The 17,353-nt window shown below is 42.6% G+C and overlaps 1 protein-coding gene across 1 annotated transcript in view; it reads right to left on the reverse strand.

Moving 5' to 3' along the window:
* Positions 1–1,622: 1,622 nt before the first annotated feature.
* The window catches only part of NT5DC2 (5'-nucleotidase domain containing 2), a 62,003-nt gene continuing 46,272 nt past the window's right edge, over positions 1,623–17,353 (reverse strand). The window contains exons 11-14 of the mRNA XM_065407956.1: positions 9,548–9,634; positions 4,432–4,572; positions 2,983–3,047; positions 1,623–1,995 (exon numbers count right to left, since the gene is read on the reverse strand). Of these exons, the coding sequence (XP_065264028.1) occupies positions 1,734–1,995; positions 2,983–3,047; positions 4,432–4,572; positions 9,548–9,634 (555 nt within the window). The 3' untranslated portion in view covers positions 1,623–1,733. The remainder of the gene's footprint in view (positions 1,996–2,982; positions 3,048–4,431; positions 4,573–9,547; positions 9,635–17,353) is intronic.

A 17,353-nucleotide genomic window follows, 5' to 3' on the forward strand; every position in this document is an offset into this window, starting at 1 on the left:
TCATTCCAAGTGTTGTACTACTACTACCACCATTTATTTTAAGATTAAACCAGAAAAGAATTTTATTTCTCTCAGCTTTAGACAGGTTTTCATGGGTTAGCACACTGTTATGTTTGGGGTGTAAACATTCCAGGGGAATGTTTTAAAACACGGGTTTCAATGTAACATTTCCATATGGTTTTAGGTTGTATAGACCTGACACAGCTGAATTATGGGCCAGCTTTGACCTGAGATGGGTGGAGGGAGGATTATTATTAATAGCATCCCCATCTAGGAGCAGCTCTCAGTGCTTTCATCCTTGTCATAATATTTTCAACTACTTGAAAGAGCAGTAGTAAGATTCCTGGCAGTATGCAGAAGAGATTAAGTGGTATGATGTGTGCAAAGTACTCAGTCATAAAGCAGCAGCACAGGAGTTATGCTTCTCTGCTGTGGTTGGCCCTTTATAACTCCTATGGCTCCAACCCTTCAGTTACACAGATACTCTAAACTTGTACTAAACAGAAGCCGAGGCAGAGCTATAGCTAGAAATCACTGTCTCCTACCCAAAGACATTTGGCATAAAAGTAATCCCCATCCATTGTCAACACCACTTGTTAAATATATTTTTCAAAAAATGAAACCAGATTCACCTACCTCTCCGTGCCTCATCACAATTTATCCTTTGTTGCTTCCCCCCCTCCCCCTTCTTGCTACTGAATCAGAATAATCTCTTCCACAGCTGTAGGAACAGCCTTGAGTCAAGAATACAAACAGGCCTTATTCTAATCTCAGTTTTACATTGGGGGTGGTGTAACTTCACACCAGCCCATGACTTCAGAATAAGGCCCAATTTGTGCAAATACAAAGGCATTGCTCATCTTATTGAGAAGATGAGCTCTAAGCTTTTTACTGTAAAAACAAAACTACATCACTTAAGGTAGTGTTTTAATTGATTTTTCAAGGCAATACTTTTCAGTGTTAAATATATTTAAGTCAACACTTAAAATTTAAGACTAGGACATAATCAAAGATTTAAAATCCATTATAATTTCGCTTCCATGCTTTTCAAAACAATCCTCAAAGACATGGCAAATACATTATTTTAATATCAAAGGCTGCAAAAATGCACCTTCTAAGCAGTGTGTGTCAAGATCTTAGCTTTTGAACTGTTTCTATAACAAGTGAAGAAAAAAAGCCTCTATATTCAGAGACCAAAACATTCAAAAGTTAAGTTGCTTAAAATCAGCTTTCAGAGGTGCTGAATAAACCTTAAATTTATGGAAGAGAAAAGAGGTGGGTTTGCTTAGCACTTCTGAGAATCAGGCCATTTCTAGCTAAGGTGCCTAACTGCAGTTACCTAATTTCAGCTACCCATATTAGAAGATGATTTGGGCCAGAATTTGGGCAGGGGCTGAAGATGGAGTTTTAAAAATTTTAAAGGGGTCATGAAATGCAGCTTGCTGTGATTGTTTTACTTCTACCTAACCAACTCTGAGAATGCTTTGCTAGATAAAATTGTCAAATCATATCTTCCTTCCATTTAACTTAAGCACCAATTTGTTAGCAAGGTAGATATTTTGAAGTGCTGGAAGGCAAGGTTCAGGGATGGTCAGGGACAAAACACAACTCACACCCACACCCGTGTTAAAATCATCTTTAGCGATAGGCAATCCATGGCCAAACAGCCTGACCCTTTGTACAAACAATTCTAGCACTACATCACTGTAAACTTCAGCTCACATACTTTCCCTTCATCGGATGTGCACCATCTCCTCCAGAAAGGGGGTCTTCATACAACCCGTGCAGAGCTGATCCATCCAGAGGGGCGCCTCGTGCTGCAGAGGGGTGCGCCGGGGGAAAAAGGTGAAGTTCACATCATAGTTCAGCAGGCAGCTGATGGATGCCATGTAGATATCAGAGAACCGGATCAGTCTCCGAGAGAAGTAGGTTGGGTTGTGGAAGGTTCGGAAGATGCTCCCGAACTGAGGATTGAATAAGTTCTTCGTAAGGGACCTGAAAGGAGAGGACTTGGTTTGCACGGGCCAACATTTAGAGAAATTGTTAACAGCGGTTTTGTAACTAATTTGACAATTCAGTCCTTGGAAACATATTTTGCACAAGGCTTTAAAATTTCAGGGTACCAAAATCACCAGGGCAGGAACTTTCCTTATGGGCTATGCTGTGATAGAAAAGACAGCAAGAGATTACTACTGGAGTCTAAGCTTGATTGAAGATTACCCAGAAGCGATGGTACTAAATGGACCTAGTAAACGTAAGCAGCAAGGGCTAAGATTTCCTCTTCAGGAGAATGAAGACAATGGTTTGATAGCTACTGCCAAGTCATTACATGCCTGCCACATGAGTCCTGCCCTGTAGGAGGAATTTATGCATCTATATTGCTTAAACTTTACTGTTATCATGACCCATCAGGGCTGAATTGAAACAAGTTTGTTCAAGATACCTAGTTTCATCTAAGTAAACAGTGAGTAGGCGCCTTAGCCAAGCTCTTGAAGTGAACAAGGAAGATGAAAGCCTAAGCATTTAAGAGCCTACAACACTTACTCATGTGAGTAAGGATTTGCCAATCAGCGTCTTTGGATGGAAAAATATAGATAGCAATGAAAACAATCTGGAGTGTAATCTGTCATTTAAGTGGTTGCATCAGTGGAATGAATGCAGGAGTAATGACAATACTTTCTGCACTGTGAAAAAATAGCTGTGTAGCTAGCTTAAAAATTCTATTAGATTTCACAGAGAAATATCTTACAACACATCTCCGAATAAAGGATAGAACTCAGCCCAGCTTCACTTTTAGAAGTTGCACTGCTTCACTAGCTACAATCATCAGAAACTAATTAGACACTGGAGATCCAACCCTTGATTTCAAGATATCTACATTCATAGGAGCATATTTACAAGTTTCCACAGGAATATTCTGGGAGGAAGGGAAGTTTGCATGTTCATCCTAAAGCACTCTCAGATTTAGATACATTGAGTCACCTAATTTCCTGACGCTCTTGCATCCATTCCAGCAGCACCTGCTTTGAGTCTGCATCTTGATACATCTAGAACAAAAAAGCCCAGTAAAAAGAGTTAAATCTAAACACTGACTTTTCTCAAATCCTTTTTCTTAAGGTGATAGTGCCACTATCAACTTAGGTGCCAGGTATCTGTCTATGGCCCTTGGAGCTCAGCAACTTCTTACAATTGCCAACAGTAAGGAGAAAATTAAAGTGTCGGTGACTAAGAAAAAAAAGAAATTGTGAGACAGGCTGTAAATCCGCCAAATTCCCTGCTTTTACTCTCCAGTATTTGTGCTCTGGGAGATGCACCACGACTATGCACGGCTTGGTTTAGAGAGTAAACCACAAGTCACTGGTTAATCCCCCAACACTGCCTAACAGAGAGTGTTGGTTGCTTATAGCATATTAACGTCTGTGGAGGATACAAAAGATCCTCACGAAAACATCTGTTAAGTCATACAGTGTGGGGTTTGTGTCTTATATTTATGAAGGAGTTTAGGTGACTAAAGAGGGAAGCAATAACAGCCATGGCTTGATGTTGCCATAGCACATGCATAGGGCAATCTTCCTCCAATCAGTTTTGACACCTATGAATTTCTTTGACATTAAATTGCCTTGTGCAACTCAAACTCATTTTCCCTAGTCCCCTATTGAGACTCTAAGCCAGACTGAAATTCACGTCTTCAGAGACAAAAGGTAAGTGTTCATCCACTGCTCTCTTAGTCATGCTTAGCAAGTTAACAGCTAACATGCAAAACCATGTTTGAGCTCTGCGGAGGAATCTATGACCTACACTGATTTAAAAATTACATTAGCAGGGATTTGATTTTAGGACTAGCATCTTATGAAAAGTGCCATCATTTATTAAATTAGTGTTACTGAAAGCTTAGTGACAGACAGGAAAGCTGCTTCCAGTCTGTTTTATTTCACAAATCAGAGTAACATTCTTCGGATAGTTAGCCCTCCCACTCACTTTTATAATTGCAGAAAGGATACTGGAGAAGGGGTTAGAGATGGTTAATTAGAACTACAGGTTGCCATGAGACCAGCAGGATGTGGAATATATTATGGAGGATATGTTATTCACCTGCCAGCGTAGTAGACACCCATCCCTATGTACAACCAGACCTAGTATGTAGAAGGAATTGTATTTCCTCATTAAAAAGGTATGCTACCAGCAACTCCACCTCTGCCATACTAGCTTAAAAATTCTTATTCGTAAACACCACTGCTATTCTAGTCCGGGACTTAACTGGAGCATAGACAAGTAGTAATACTAAGCCGTGCAGCAGTTTTATCAGAATGGTCCAAGTCTACAGGGGCACAAGGAGATCAAATGCAATCTGACCCAAGCAAAAAATCTAAATCCTAGTTCTGAGAGGTGAAGACTAGTTAGACTCATTAGCCTGGCTCTGCTCCAACCTACCTGCATTCTCTCCAGCAGCCCTGTGAGTGCCTGTTGCCAAGTCAGCGAGTGCATGTACTGCTCTGTATTAATGATCCGGATTTCAGGTTCCAGTTCTGGTACAATGGCTCCTGTCCTCCAGCCATGACGCAGCATCAAGTCCTAGAAAGCAACCCAGAATTTTACACTTATCTTACAACACCGTCAGGTGTAAAAGTGGTTTTTGAGGAACAGTACTAGAGTTTTCAGAATAGCAGCTATGCTCCATTTAGTGTCATTGGCTTGACTGTTAGCAGTGTTTTTATCCTATGGAAAATACTGGTTCACGGGGTCTGGAGCATCACTGTAATGGTGCCCTCAGCTTCCTGTAGGGCAGGGGAAATACAGGTCTCTGCTCATCTCTTCCAAAATCGGGGCAGTTAAATTGGTTCAGAGATGAGGGCTCTTATATGACACTCTGGTCCCTCCTCCACACACATACCTTGTTCTGTGAGCTAGAAGACCAAGCAATCAAGTTCTGCATTAGACTGCAGGGCTACATCACCATTCTTTAATGCCAGGGGTAGAGCGTTCCATAAAGCACCCCTGACACACAGACGCAGGGAATAACGGAGTGTGCCTTTCAGAGCATATCATCACCAAGCTTTCTGAGTGAATCCTGAGGGATGTTCCTGATAGCGGGGCGAGTAGGTGAATAAATAAATGTCCACCCCTTGTGTGTGGCAGTGGAGGAGGGGAGATTTTAAAGGTATAGTACAGTGATGTAGAATACAGCGGTGCCTAAGGGGAAACATTCCCAGTCAACACTGAAAAGCACAGCACTCAAAAGGGGACCTTTGAGGAGTCCAACAGCTGTACCGGAACAGGAGCAGATGAACATTGTTGAAAATAAAGCCACTGAGCTTGGAACTTCAACCTGAGATGCTAACCAGATTTCCCCAGGTTCAAATACAATTAAAAAAAATAAATAAATAAGAGACAAGCAATAGATTTAAGTGATGAAAAACATTTGTGTTCTAACAGACACCAAGTCAGAAGACAGCAGACAAAGCCAAATAAGTCCTTGTCCCCATTGCAGTCTCAGTTGTATCACCAGGTTAAAGATGCAGCTAAAAATTAGCTTTTTTTTTTTTTAAATAAACAAAGGGCGGTGGGGGAAGGGTCTCATCTATACACAGATGTATATTTCACTGAGATAAGCCTCGAGGGCCATCAGCAAACTGGAAATAGGGTAACAATTGGCAAGAGCTTTTTTAGAAAGGGAAGACTTTAAAGATTTGTTTAGACAAATGATTGGTGTCTTCTGAAGCAGACATGGAATTGTTGACACCATGGATTCATTTAAGATTGCTGTGTTATAAAAGCAGAATACTCCGCTCTTGCCTGCGGGTCATGGAAAAAACATACGACCCCTTGCACCTTGGAAACAATACTTATGAAAAAAATACAGTCAACTGGGTTGAAAAAATGCCAGGTTAAAAGGGAACCACGTTAGAATGAGCCACAGCAGAAAGTCAGGAACGGCTGAGTAGATTGCTTTTCTGAATATAAACTCACTGACCACACACTACCTCTGCTGGACATTAACATTTAGGATGCATATTAGAATATAAAGGCACCACTTTGGGCTTTTTGTCCATGCAGTGATCCATGCACTGCAGTATTCGCAGTTTATTGCCTCAGAAGCTCAGACACAATAGCCAAAACTATCCACTTGATATGATGCCTTCCTAGTTACTGGAGAAGATGAACCACACAGTAGATAATAAAAACCCAGTGAGTAGTGCAGTCTGAGAAACAGTGGATTCTCCATCACTGAGAATTTTTCAATCAAGACCCAACAGAAATTAGTTCAGGGGAATCCTATGGCCTGTGTTATACAGAAGGTCAGATTAGATGATCACGTGGTCCCTTCTGGCTTTATAATCTATGAAAAACTTCAGTGACAAACCACAGATACCTAAAATCATAATTCAACGATAACATGAGTACCTGCCAAACAATATGAAAGCATGTTGTTTCTATAAAAAGGGAAATAAAAACAACCCAGGAAACTACAGACCTGTGCCAGGGAAGATAATGGAGCAAGTAATTAAGGAAATCATCTGCAAACACTTGGAAGGTGGTAAGGTGATAGGGCAGGGGTTGGCAACCTTTCAGAAGTGGTGTGCCGAGTCTTCATTTATTCACTCTGATTTAAGGTTTCGCGTACCAGTAATACATTTTAACGTTTTTAGAAGGTCTCTTTCTATAAGTCTTTAATATATAACTAAACTATTGTTGTATGTAAAGTAAATAAGGTTTTTAAAATGTTTAAGAAGCTTCATTTAAAATTAAATTAAAATGCAGAGGCCCCCAGATCGGTGGCCAGGACCCGGGCAGTGTGAGTGCCACTGAAAATCAGCTCGCGTGCCGCCTTCGGCACATGTGCCATAGGTTGCCTACCCCTGTGATAGGGAATAGCCAGCATGGATTTGTAAAGAACAAATCATGTCAAACCAATCTGATAGCTTTCTTTGACAGGATAACGAGTCTTGTGGATAAGGGAGAAGCAGTGGATGTGGTATACCTAGACATTAGTAAGGCATTTGATACAGTCTCGCATGATATTCTTATCAGTAAACTAGGCAAATACAACTTAGATAGGGCTACTATAAGGTGGGTGCATAACTGGCTGGATAACCATACTCAGAGTAGTTATTCATGGTTCCCAATCCTGCTGGAAAGGTATAACAAGTGGGGTTCCGCAGGGGTCTGTTTTGGGGCCGGCTCTGTTCAATATCTTCATCAACGACTTAGATATTGGCATAGAAAGTACGCTTATTAAGTTTGCAGATGATACCAAACTGGGAGGGATTGCAACTGCTTTGGAGGACAGGGTCATAATTCAAAATGATCTGGACAAATTGGAGAAATGGTCTGAGGTAAACAGGATGAAGTTTAATAAAGACAAATGAAAAGTGCTCCACTTAGGAAGGAACAATCAGTTTCACACATACAGAATGGAAAGAGACTGTCTAGGAAGGAGTACGGCAGAAAGGGATCTATAGTGGACCACAAGCTAAATATGAGTCAACAGTGTGATGCTGTTGCAAAAAAAAAGCAAACATGATTCTGGGATGCATTAACAGGTGTGTTGTGAGCAAGACACGAGAAGTCATTCTTCCGCTCTACTCTGCGCTGGTTAGGCCTCAACTGGAGTATTGTGTGCAGTTCTGGGCACCACATTTCAAGAAAGATGTGGAGAAATTGGAACGGGTCCAGAGAAGAGCAACAAGAATGATTAAAGGTCTAGAGAACATGACCTAGGAAGGAAGGCTGAAATAATTATGTTTGTTTAGTTTGGAAAAGAGAAGACTGAGAGGTGACATGATAGCAGTTTTAAGGTATCTAAAAGGGTGTCATAAGAAGGAGGAGCGAGAAAACTTGTTCATCTTAGCCTCTAAGGATAGAGCAAGAAGCAATGGGCTTAAACTGCAGCAAGGGAGGTTTAGGTTGGACATTAGGAAAAAGTTCCTAACTGTCAGGGTGGTTAAACACTGGAATAAATTGCCTAGGGAGGTTGTGGAATCTCCATCTCTGGAGATATTTAAGAGTAGGTTAGATAAATGTCTATCAGGGATGGTCTATACAGTATTTGGTCCTGCCATGAGGGCAGGGGACTGGACTCTATGACCTCTCAAGGTCCCTTCCAGTCCTAGAATCTATGAATCTATGTCAATGTCAGGAATAAGCTGGGCAGTAGGCAATGGTATTGCAACAAAAGATAGGCTAAGATAAGCATAGTGTGGATACTAAAACAACTGAGGAAAGGTAATCATAAGTAAGGCTATGATTCAATCGGGTATTTTTAGTAAAAGTCATGGACAGGTCACAGCTGGGGGGGGGGGGGGCGGAAGAGAGGGGGAAGAGAGGCTGAGGCCCAGGAGTTCAGCGGCTGCTTCTGCTGCCGCTGTGGGGGCGGAGGCAGCCCCAGAGGGCCAGCCACTGCTCCAGCATCCCCAGGACCGCTGCTGGGAACCGCTGGGCGGCTGCTCCCCCCACCTCCGGGACTGCTGCTTGGGCAGCCCTGGGGTCAGCCACACCGGCTGCTGCAGAAGCCACGGAGGTTGCAGGAAGTCATAGAATCCGTTACTTCCACGACCTCTGTGACAACAAAGCCCTAATCATAAGCGCAATTAACATGAAAAGGGAGACCACCACTGTATCTTCCCATCCATCTCCCTTCACTGCTTTCTTTCCTTCAACACTGTGGTAACATCATAGCTTCATTCTACTCACTTTGTCCTCCAATATTTGCTGATGGAAAGATTCCATGCAGAAGTCACTACTTTGTCACTTGAGCCAGTGGTTCTCAAACAGGGGTACGCATACCCCATGGGATATGCAGAGGTCTTCCAGGGGATACATCAACTCATCTAGATATTTGCCTCATTCAGTGTTTCTCAACCATCACAGGACAGGTTGGGGGGAGGGTGGGGGTTGCAAGTGAGGGCCAGCGTTAGGGGGTGGCAGGCAGGGCAATTGCCCGGGGCCCCATGCCACAGTTGGCCCTGCAAAGCTAAAAGTTACATGCTTCAGTCCTGGGCGGTGGGGCTCGGGCACCCTGAAAAGCAAGTACAGTATTTATATTCCCAATAGATTTATTTTATAATTATGTGGTAAAAATGAGAAAGTCAGCAATTTTTCAGTTCTACAGTGCTGTGACACTTTTGTGTTTTTATGTCTGATCTTGTAATCAAGTAGCTTTTAAGTGAGATGAAACTTGGTGTACGCAAGACAAATCAAAGTCCTGAAAGGGGTGCAGTAGTCTGGAAAGGTTGAGAACTACTGACCCGAGCAATTCCTACAAACTCGGTCTCTTGCTACCTTCTCCCTACACACAGCCACACCATTCAGTTCAACAGGGTTTTGTTTTCTCACAGGAGTATTGTAATTCCACTAAATCCAAAACACAGTTAAACAGGAAAACTAAGTTAAAAAAGCCACAGCAGAGGGTTCTACCTTGAGCAATGCAAAGGTATCTCTGTAAAAACAGGATACAAAATTATGACAAGAATTAAGTCCTTCTTAAATTCCAGCAGCCCCAAAATCAGCAGTGTTGGTATTAAACAGAAGCAGACATGGTTCTACTTACTGCAAGATCACTGTACAGATGGTCACCGAAATAAAGTACTTTGGACCCACGCCAACCTGTTAGCCTTAGAAAATCAAACAAATTTCCCTGCAAAGAGAGGGAGAACAAACAACAATGTGAATATAAACCAAACACCTCATTTTTCTTTGCAAGTGATGACACTTCACTGTTTTGTCTAGGAGTTCAAGGAAGCAAAATATTCAAAGTAACTTGACTTCCTAATAAGACAATGTAAAGTTAAATTATTTCACATGAGAATTTAATATACAGATATTTAAAAATTTCTCCAAAAAGAGCTAGCTGCTTTTGAGAATATAATGCACCAGTGAGAGTTATTTTGACAATACCATCAAGTATTAAAACACATATCATTCAAAAGTCAATGTATTTGCACCATTTATATATTTTGCACTTCATTCAACTGGGGGAGTAGAAATAATTAATTTCACTTTTATCATCAAGTTTCACTTCCTGGTTCTCATGCACTAGAATGGTCACATGAAAATTAAAAAAAAAAAAAAAAGGTGGCTTGAAGAGTTTTTATTATTATTATTAAAGCAGAGCAATTTTTCCTATTAGCTTCACATTTTTGAGGAGTTTTTCAAAACTACATTTAACATACTTTCCCTTTTATAATAGAGGAGTCCTTGTGGCACCAGAGACTAACAAATTTATTTGGGCATAAGCTTTTATGGGCTAAAATCCACTTCGTGAGATGCATGGAGTGAAAAAAATATACTGCTTACTGTATTTTTAACTCCATGCATCTCACAAAGTGGGTTTTAACCCATAAAAGCTTACGCCCAAATAAATTTGTTAGTCTCTAAGGGTATGTCTACACTACCAGCCGGATCGGCGGGCAGCGATTGATCCAGTGGGGGTCGATTTATCGTGGATAAATCGACCCGAGCGCTCTCCCGTCGACTCCTGTACTCCAGCTCGGCGAGAGGCGCAGGCAGAGTCGTCAGGGGAGCGGCAGAGTTGACTCACCGCGGTGAAGACACCATGGTAAGTCGATCTAAGTACGCTGACTTCAGCTACGTTATTCACATATGTTATTCACATAGCTGAAGTTGCGTAACTTAGATCGATCCCCCCCCAGCGTATACCAGGCCTAAGGTGCCACAAGGACACCTCATTGTTTTTGCTGATACAGATTAACACGGCTACCACTCTGAAACCTTTCCCTTTTATGTAATTTGCCCTTGTTCTAATCAGATTGTCTGGCTTCCCACCACACACATTTTTATCTACAGTCAAGAACGTCTCAAACTAGAATATGACTTGCTTTGGAAAGCTTTTCCAGTCATGTGCCCTGGATAAACTCATTTACTTTATAAGAAGCCAGAAAAGCATCAGAAGGAAAAGCAAAGTCCTCCAGGCTTCACATCAGCTTAGACAAACCCCATCTGACATCTATTAGGGAAGCTAATTATGTACGCTATTATACATTTCTGGCAATTGCTGCCGATTAGAGAGGTACATGTGACACTGTTATTAGGAAAACATGGGCAGCAGCTGCAGATGTGAGGAAGACAAGAGCTACCAGATAACAGAATTTTAATGAAAATGTCAGAAAGGTGGTTTATTTAACAACCTTCATAATCTGGTATGTTAGAGTTAGGGTAATTGTTAGAATCCTCTCTCTTTAGGTTTTAAAGGCTCAGATCTTCAAAGGTGTTTAGACTCCTAACTTCAATTGATTTCAATGATTTTAAGAGCCTAGAATACCTTTGAGGATCTGGGCCTAAATTAAAAAAAAAAAAAAAAATGCCCTGAACATACAATATCCAGAAGTCTCAGTCAGGGCTCCAATGTCATAAGCACTGTACAGTCAGCAGGGCTGGATTTACACCTTATGCGCCCTTAGGCACAGCATCTTCAGCGCCGCGCCTCCCCTCCTCCCCCGCCTACAGCTGACCTTCGTGGTTTTGCCGTAAAAAATGAAACTTTTAACCAACTTTTAGGCACCCCTAGGCACATGCCTACTGTGCCTAATTGGAAATCTGGCTCTGACAGTCACATGGTAAAATGCAATCCCCCCCACCCCAGAGAGCTGACATTTTGAATGTCAGACAAAAGGTAAGAAGCGAGTGCAACAAATATAAAGAGGATGGAGGGTGAGAACACCACTGTGTTAAAATCATATGGTTACATATGGATACAACTTGGTTCAAAGACTATTTAAAAAACAAAGAAAATATTTATATTAACCAATTGAAGCTAACTTTTCAAATCAATCCGTTACTGTACTATTTATTCTACAAATCTATCATCCATAAACCCCATTAACTTTTTACCTAACTAGTGATGACAATGCCTGCAAAGAAGCCTATAGATTCTTCCCCATTCTCCACCCCTTCTTGCCCTGCAGCAGCCCCAGAAAACTGGGCGCAGGGGTTCTGTGGCTCAATGCCCACTTGGTATTGATTGCCTATGGTACAGAAATAGGCCCTCCTCAGGAAATGCCTCGAGCCTTTATCATTACTACTCAATTATGTGCGTGGCAAAAATAAGGTCTTTAACAAGCAGGTAAAGATCAATTGCCAGGTCATGTACTGAAAGCCCATTTTCTCATCACTACTCCAAGTGGAAAAAAATCTAGCTTAAGCGCTCTTCTTATGCAAAGATTGCTTACGACCAGCCCTGACTACAAACTGGCCTTTCATTCACGGTGCTGATGCCCAACAAGACAGTTTCCAACATGCCAGAGAGGAAGCTGGTTCCACTTCTAGCCCAATACTGAAATAGACTTTAAAACACAGCTGCAAAAGGTTTAGACAGAACAACTAACCAGCAGCATCCAGATCATTTTCAACTCTCTTTCCCCTCTCCCCCCTCAACCCTGAACAGTACTTGAGGAACTGGTGACTGCAATGTAGAAAAGTTAGAGACCCTACAAAATGGTTTGGAACTGCAAGGTGGTGTCATAGTGAAGAGGGGTTACCAAACCACTACAATGGCTGGTTAAATGTCAGTTTTGCCTTTGAACTTAACAGCTGCCTCTGTGTATTTTCTCAAGGATTTTACGGTTTTGTGGGTAACAGCACCATTCAGACCCTGCCCTGCAATGCTCTAAGCACAATCTGGTGTGGGGCAGTGGGATGAGAAAGGGAGAAGCCTCAATACTGTAGAAACAGAGGTCTGTGTGCTGTTCCCTGCTGGTTCAGGTAACGACCTGTGCGTAGCTGCAGAAGACTGACCTAGCAGTCAGAAGAGACAACAATCCTGAGCAAAGTCACTGGTTGGGTGGGGGAGGAAAGAACACACAGACCTCTGCAACTCCTTCCCCTGGATCCTCAGGGGAAAAGCTAACAAGAAAACCTGCTCTCTTTCCATGTAGGTGAAAGTAGTTCTTCACCCACCCCTTTCCCTGGTTTCCATGGGATGGGATTGGGGAGCAGCCTTTCCTCACACTTCCAGGGAGGAAAGAGTCAGGAGATACTCAAGGCTTTTTGGTGCACTTGCCCCTGGGGAGATAAGGGTAAACATAGGCACCAGTCTCCTGGAAGCAGGAAAACAGACCCTACACCAGCACTGAAGAGCATGAGAGGAGGTATGATTTCTGAGAACATCGGAGAGTGAAATCACAAGAGAGCGGGGGGGAGAGGGGAGGCGCGGAGAAACGGGGGGGGGGGGACGGGGGGGACAGAATTAGTAGTCCAAGACACAGTAGGAGGGAAGAAGAGATCAAAATATTAAAATAAAATGAACCCAGAACAGAGAATATTGGGGAAACCCAAGATGTTGCTTCAAATCCCAAGTTATAAAAGGCTTATTTGACTTGTTTATCAAGGATCTATTGAAAAGAATCTCTCCTCCTTCCCCTCCCCCATTGCTGTGCCAGACAATATTGTTTAATCCAGAATTGGCTGCATTAACAGCAACATTCAGGTAAGCATTTCAATCCCTTGTATTAGAACATGCTTAGATGGTTTTGAATTTACAACTGATTTAAATCCAAAACCAACACAAAGAACACCCATATTCATAGGCGGAAAGTCTGAAAGCCAAAACGCTTTTGCAACTCAAGAGAAAAAAAAATCCCGTGTCTGAATGTTTCCTAATGTCCCATCTGTGCTCAGGAGGAGTGGAAGGAGGTATGATTCCAGTTTCCCCTGAAAGTCACAAAGCAAACAGGACTTTTTAGAAAATAAGTAGTCAAATGCACCCACTGCAGCAATGCTGACCCTCATGCCTGTTTAAACTGAAGCTGGAATGAGCTTTACTCCTTGACCCAGTGTTAGATTCTTCCAGCAGCACAATCTATTGCAGTAACAAAAACACAGGGAGCTGCTGGCCAAACTAATCAGCCATTTGGGCATCCTGTGTGCATATTGCACACATACTGGACTGCCCTCCTGTCCCATGATCATCATTACAAAAACCTGACCCAGCCCCATGCCACAGCATTAGCAATACTGGAGGACTTGAGTAATAATCCTGTTGTATACTGCTCCAAGAGTCTCAAAATGCTTTACAGACTATTAAAAGCTCACAATAGCCCCATGAGAGTGTTACACCTATCTCCCAGATGGAGAACAGAAGTTGAATGACTTGCCCAAAGTCATTTCCAGTACTAGCAAGGCAGCCCAGCAGTCCAGACTTTAATTTTGCTATTGTAACAGCAAAACAGTGTAGGGTAACCAGATGTTCCGATAAAATCGGGACTGTCCCGATTTTGAGGAGTTTGTCCCGCGACCCGACCGAAGTACAGTCGGGACGCCTTTTGTCCCAATATATTTATTTTTTTTTCCCCTCTCTCTCTCTCTTTTTTTTTTTTTTTTTTTTTTATAAAAACACTCACCCGTCCGGGTCTTCGGCGGCAGGTCCTTCAGTCGCTGACTGTCTTTGGTGGCATTTCGGCGGTGGGTGCTTCTGTCTTTGGCGGCCAGGTTTATCACCCGCTGCTGAAATGCCGCCGAAGGAGGCAGCGACTGAAGGACCCTCCACCGAATTGCCGCCGAACACCCGGACAGGTGAGTGTAACAATTAAAAAGGCGCCCCCCCGCTGCGGCAGTCCCGATATTTTCCACTTAGCATCTGGTCACCCTAAAACAGTGCCTCATGCACTTTAAAGCAGGTCAAGAATTTAGAAATGCAATTTGGTATAGTACATTTCTAATCCTAAATCTTGCTCATGCTATGCTTGTGTGAGCCCTTGGAACATCTTGCTTTTGGCAGCTTTGCAACCTAGTGCATCCTCAACCAGTGGCTCCTAGCTGGCTGACAATGCTACTTTAAAGCTGCAGACCTAAGGTCACCTACTCCTGGGGGAATTCTGCACCAAAAAATTAAATATTCTGTGCATAATATTTTAAAACTCTGCATATTTTTTGTTAAAAAAACCAACACTACATAATCATGCCAGTTTCAATTATTTTGGTAATTTATTTCAATATCTGTCAGCAAGTATGTCCATGACAATACAGACACAAAAATTCCCCCAGGAGTAGAGAGTTAAAGAAACCCCTATGACAACACAGTTCTTGTTTCTCTACCCCTTCTTCCCCACCCCCCAGAGTCCAGCTGGGGGGGGCCAGACACCCACAATCCTTCCCCTCCCCCAGCTAATACACCCGAACCCACTAATCCCCAGAGCCCAGCCACAAGGCCCCGCAAGCCCAGATACCCGCACCCCATCCCTCCCAGAGCCCAGTCACAGCCCACAACTCTTCCCCTAGTGGCAGCCAGGAGCACTGCAGCCCATTTCTGTGAGGGAAGAAATTCCACCCGCACTACGTTAATTTCTGCAAATTCTGCATTGTGCAGAATTCCCCCAGGAGTAAGGGTCCCAGCTACACTAGAAACCATATTGCTATCTATGAATTGCCCAGACAGTTTTACTCCTCTGGGACAATACAGATGATGAAGCCAAGGACAAGACGTGAGAGCACTGGGAAAAAAGCACTCAGTTGGGGGTGGGGGGGGGGGTTGATCTGGCTGTAGAAGGAAACTCTCAGGCAAGATTAATCTGTACTAATCTTGAGGAAATACTGCAAAAGCTTCCTCTTTGAAAAAGATTTTCTGCCATAATCAGAAGGACACACAGAGTATCAACCACCCTCCCTCCCCCAAAATACCCCCACACCCTTCCCTAAGCAAAACTTTCTATAACCTAGAAAGGAAGAAGACAAACTCTGCATGAATCCTGCCAGGGACTAAGCTGTTGCCAATCTACTTTATGTGAAAGGTACTCCGATATTATGGTGACGGGTGGCAGTATAAAACTTTAAGATTCATAACTGAAGACATGGGTTAGTAAAAAGAAGCAAGCAGACTTAGGCTGGGAAATACCTGTAGCAACTACCTAGTAAGGAAGGGTAGTAAGGAAGGTTTGATTTGCAGAAATGAGAAAACAGGAGGCAGTGGGGTAGAAAGAGCCTCTGTTATTGCAATGGAAGATGAAGGGGGCAGCAATTCCATGACATGAGCCAACTGTCGTACCACTTGCCTACAAGGATCTTGGTAAGCAAACTACCACTGGGCTAGCTTCCAAGAGCAAGAAGATTGCATTGACTAGTCTCCTCACTACCACAGCCAGTTAGCCATTGCATTGTGCATACGTCTACACTGGCAACCCCACTAAATCCCTGGCTATTTGTCCAGTCACAGGAAATGGCCAATTACTCAAAATCTAGAGCTGTCCAGCAATTTGCACTTGATATTTCAGTTTATTTTCTCAGCGCTACAATTCATTGCAAGAGTGACATTTGTACTTTTCCATGGAGTTTGAACATTTCCTCAGGCAGCCCATGACCTACTGTATGTTGCTAGGAGTCCGCTATTTCTGTGGTTAGCCTGTAATCACCAATTAACAGAAGGCAGGAAATAGTGCTTACCCTGGGAACTTGCAGGAAGCTGTATTTTTAAGTGTAAATTGTATTTAAATTGCTATCTTACTAATCAGAAGAAGTCAGTAGCCATCCTGCAGTTACCCCTGGGGGTGGACTGAACAGGCAACAGTTTTCTCCATCTCTCATTTTCTGAACTGATAATTTATACTATTCATTGTTAAAGCTCTTACTTTGGCTTTCCAACTTGTATTAATGAAGGCTAGAAACTGGTTTATAATTCCCGCACTGGGCTCTCACATTGCCGACGTCACTTCTCACTCACTAACATGGTCTCCACAGAAAGCAAAGAAAGGCCAATTCTAATTAAAGTTTGGTTTCAAAAGTAAGTGACAGATTAGACAGAGTCAAGTGCTTTTCAGCTCTTTCTGTGAATTTCCTAATCTGCTAAGCAGAGAAAAATTGAGGGGTTTGCTCTCTTTGGAGTCAATCCTGAGAAGAGAAGTGAGCAGGAGCTGAGAGTGCTCCGCACTCCTCAGGATCAGGGCATAGGAAGGGCTGAGTGTACTTATTTACACAGAAGGGGGTACTAACCTGATGGGAATATAGCATTGTCTGGGAAATGGAGTACAGACACAATCATGCAAACCTCAAATCTCGCCGCACTTGACCATTATGTCAGAGTCTGGCTCTGAATAAAGAAAGGGATGCCAGTTTTCCCTGTCCACCTACTTTTCTTTAAGTGCTCAGACACATGTGTAATGCTTTGCAGAGAGTAACCAATCAATCCTCACAATATCCTCATTAGGAAGGGAACTATCCCATTATCCAGAGGGAGAGCATTTTGAAAAACACAGTATTTAAGGTGCCAAGTAGTTTGTCAGCACAGGCATCTGATTTTCAACTGGGTAAAGAAGAAATCTGCAATCGCATTGCATGAGTAATGTACAGACAGGGAAAACAAGGCAAAATTATTTTAATCATGCTGATAGGTATAAATACTAAAGCTTTG

This window comes from Emys orbicularis, chromosome 7 (assembly GCF_028017835.1).
Source record: "Emys orbicularis isolate rEmyOrb1 chromosome 7, rEmyOrb1.hap1, whole genome shotgun sequence".
Taxonomy (NCBI): Eukaryota; Metazoa; Chordata; order Testudines; family Emydidae; genus Emys; species Emys orbicularis.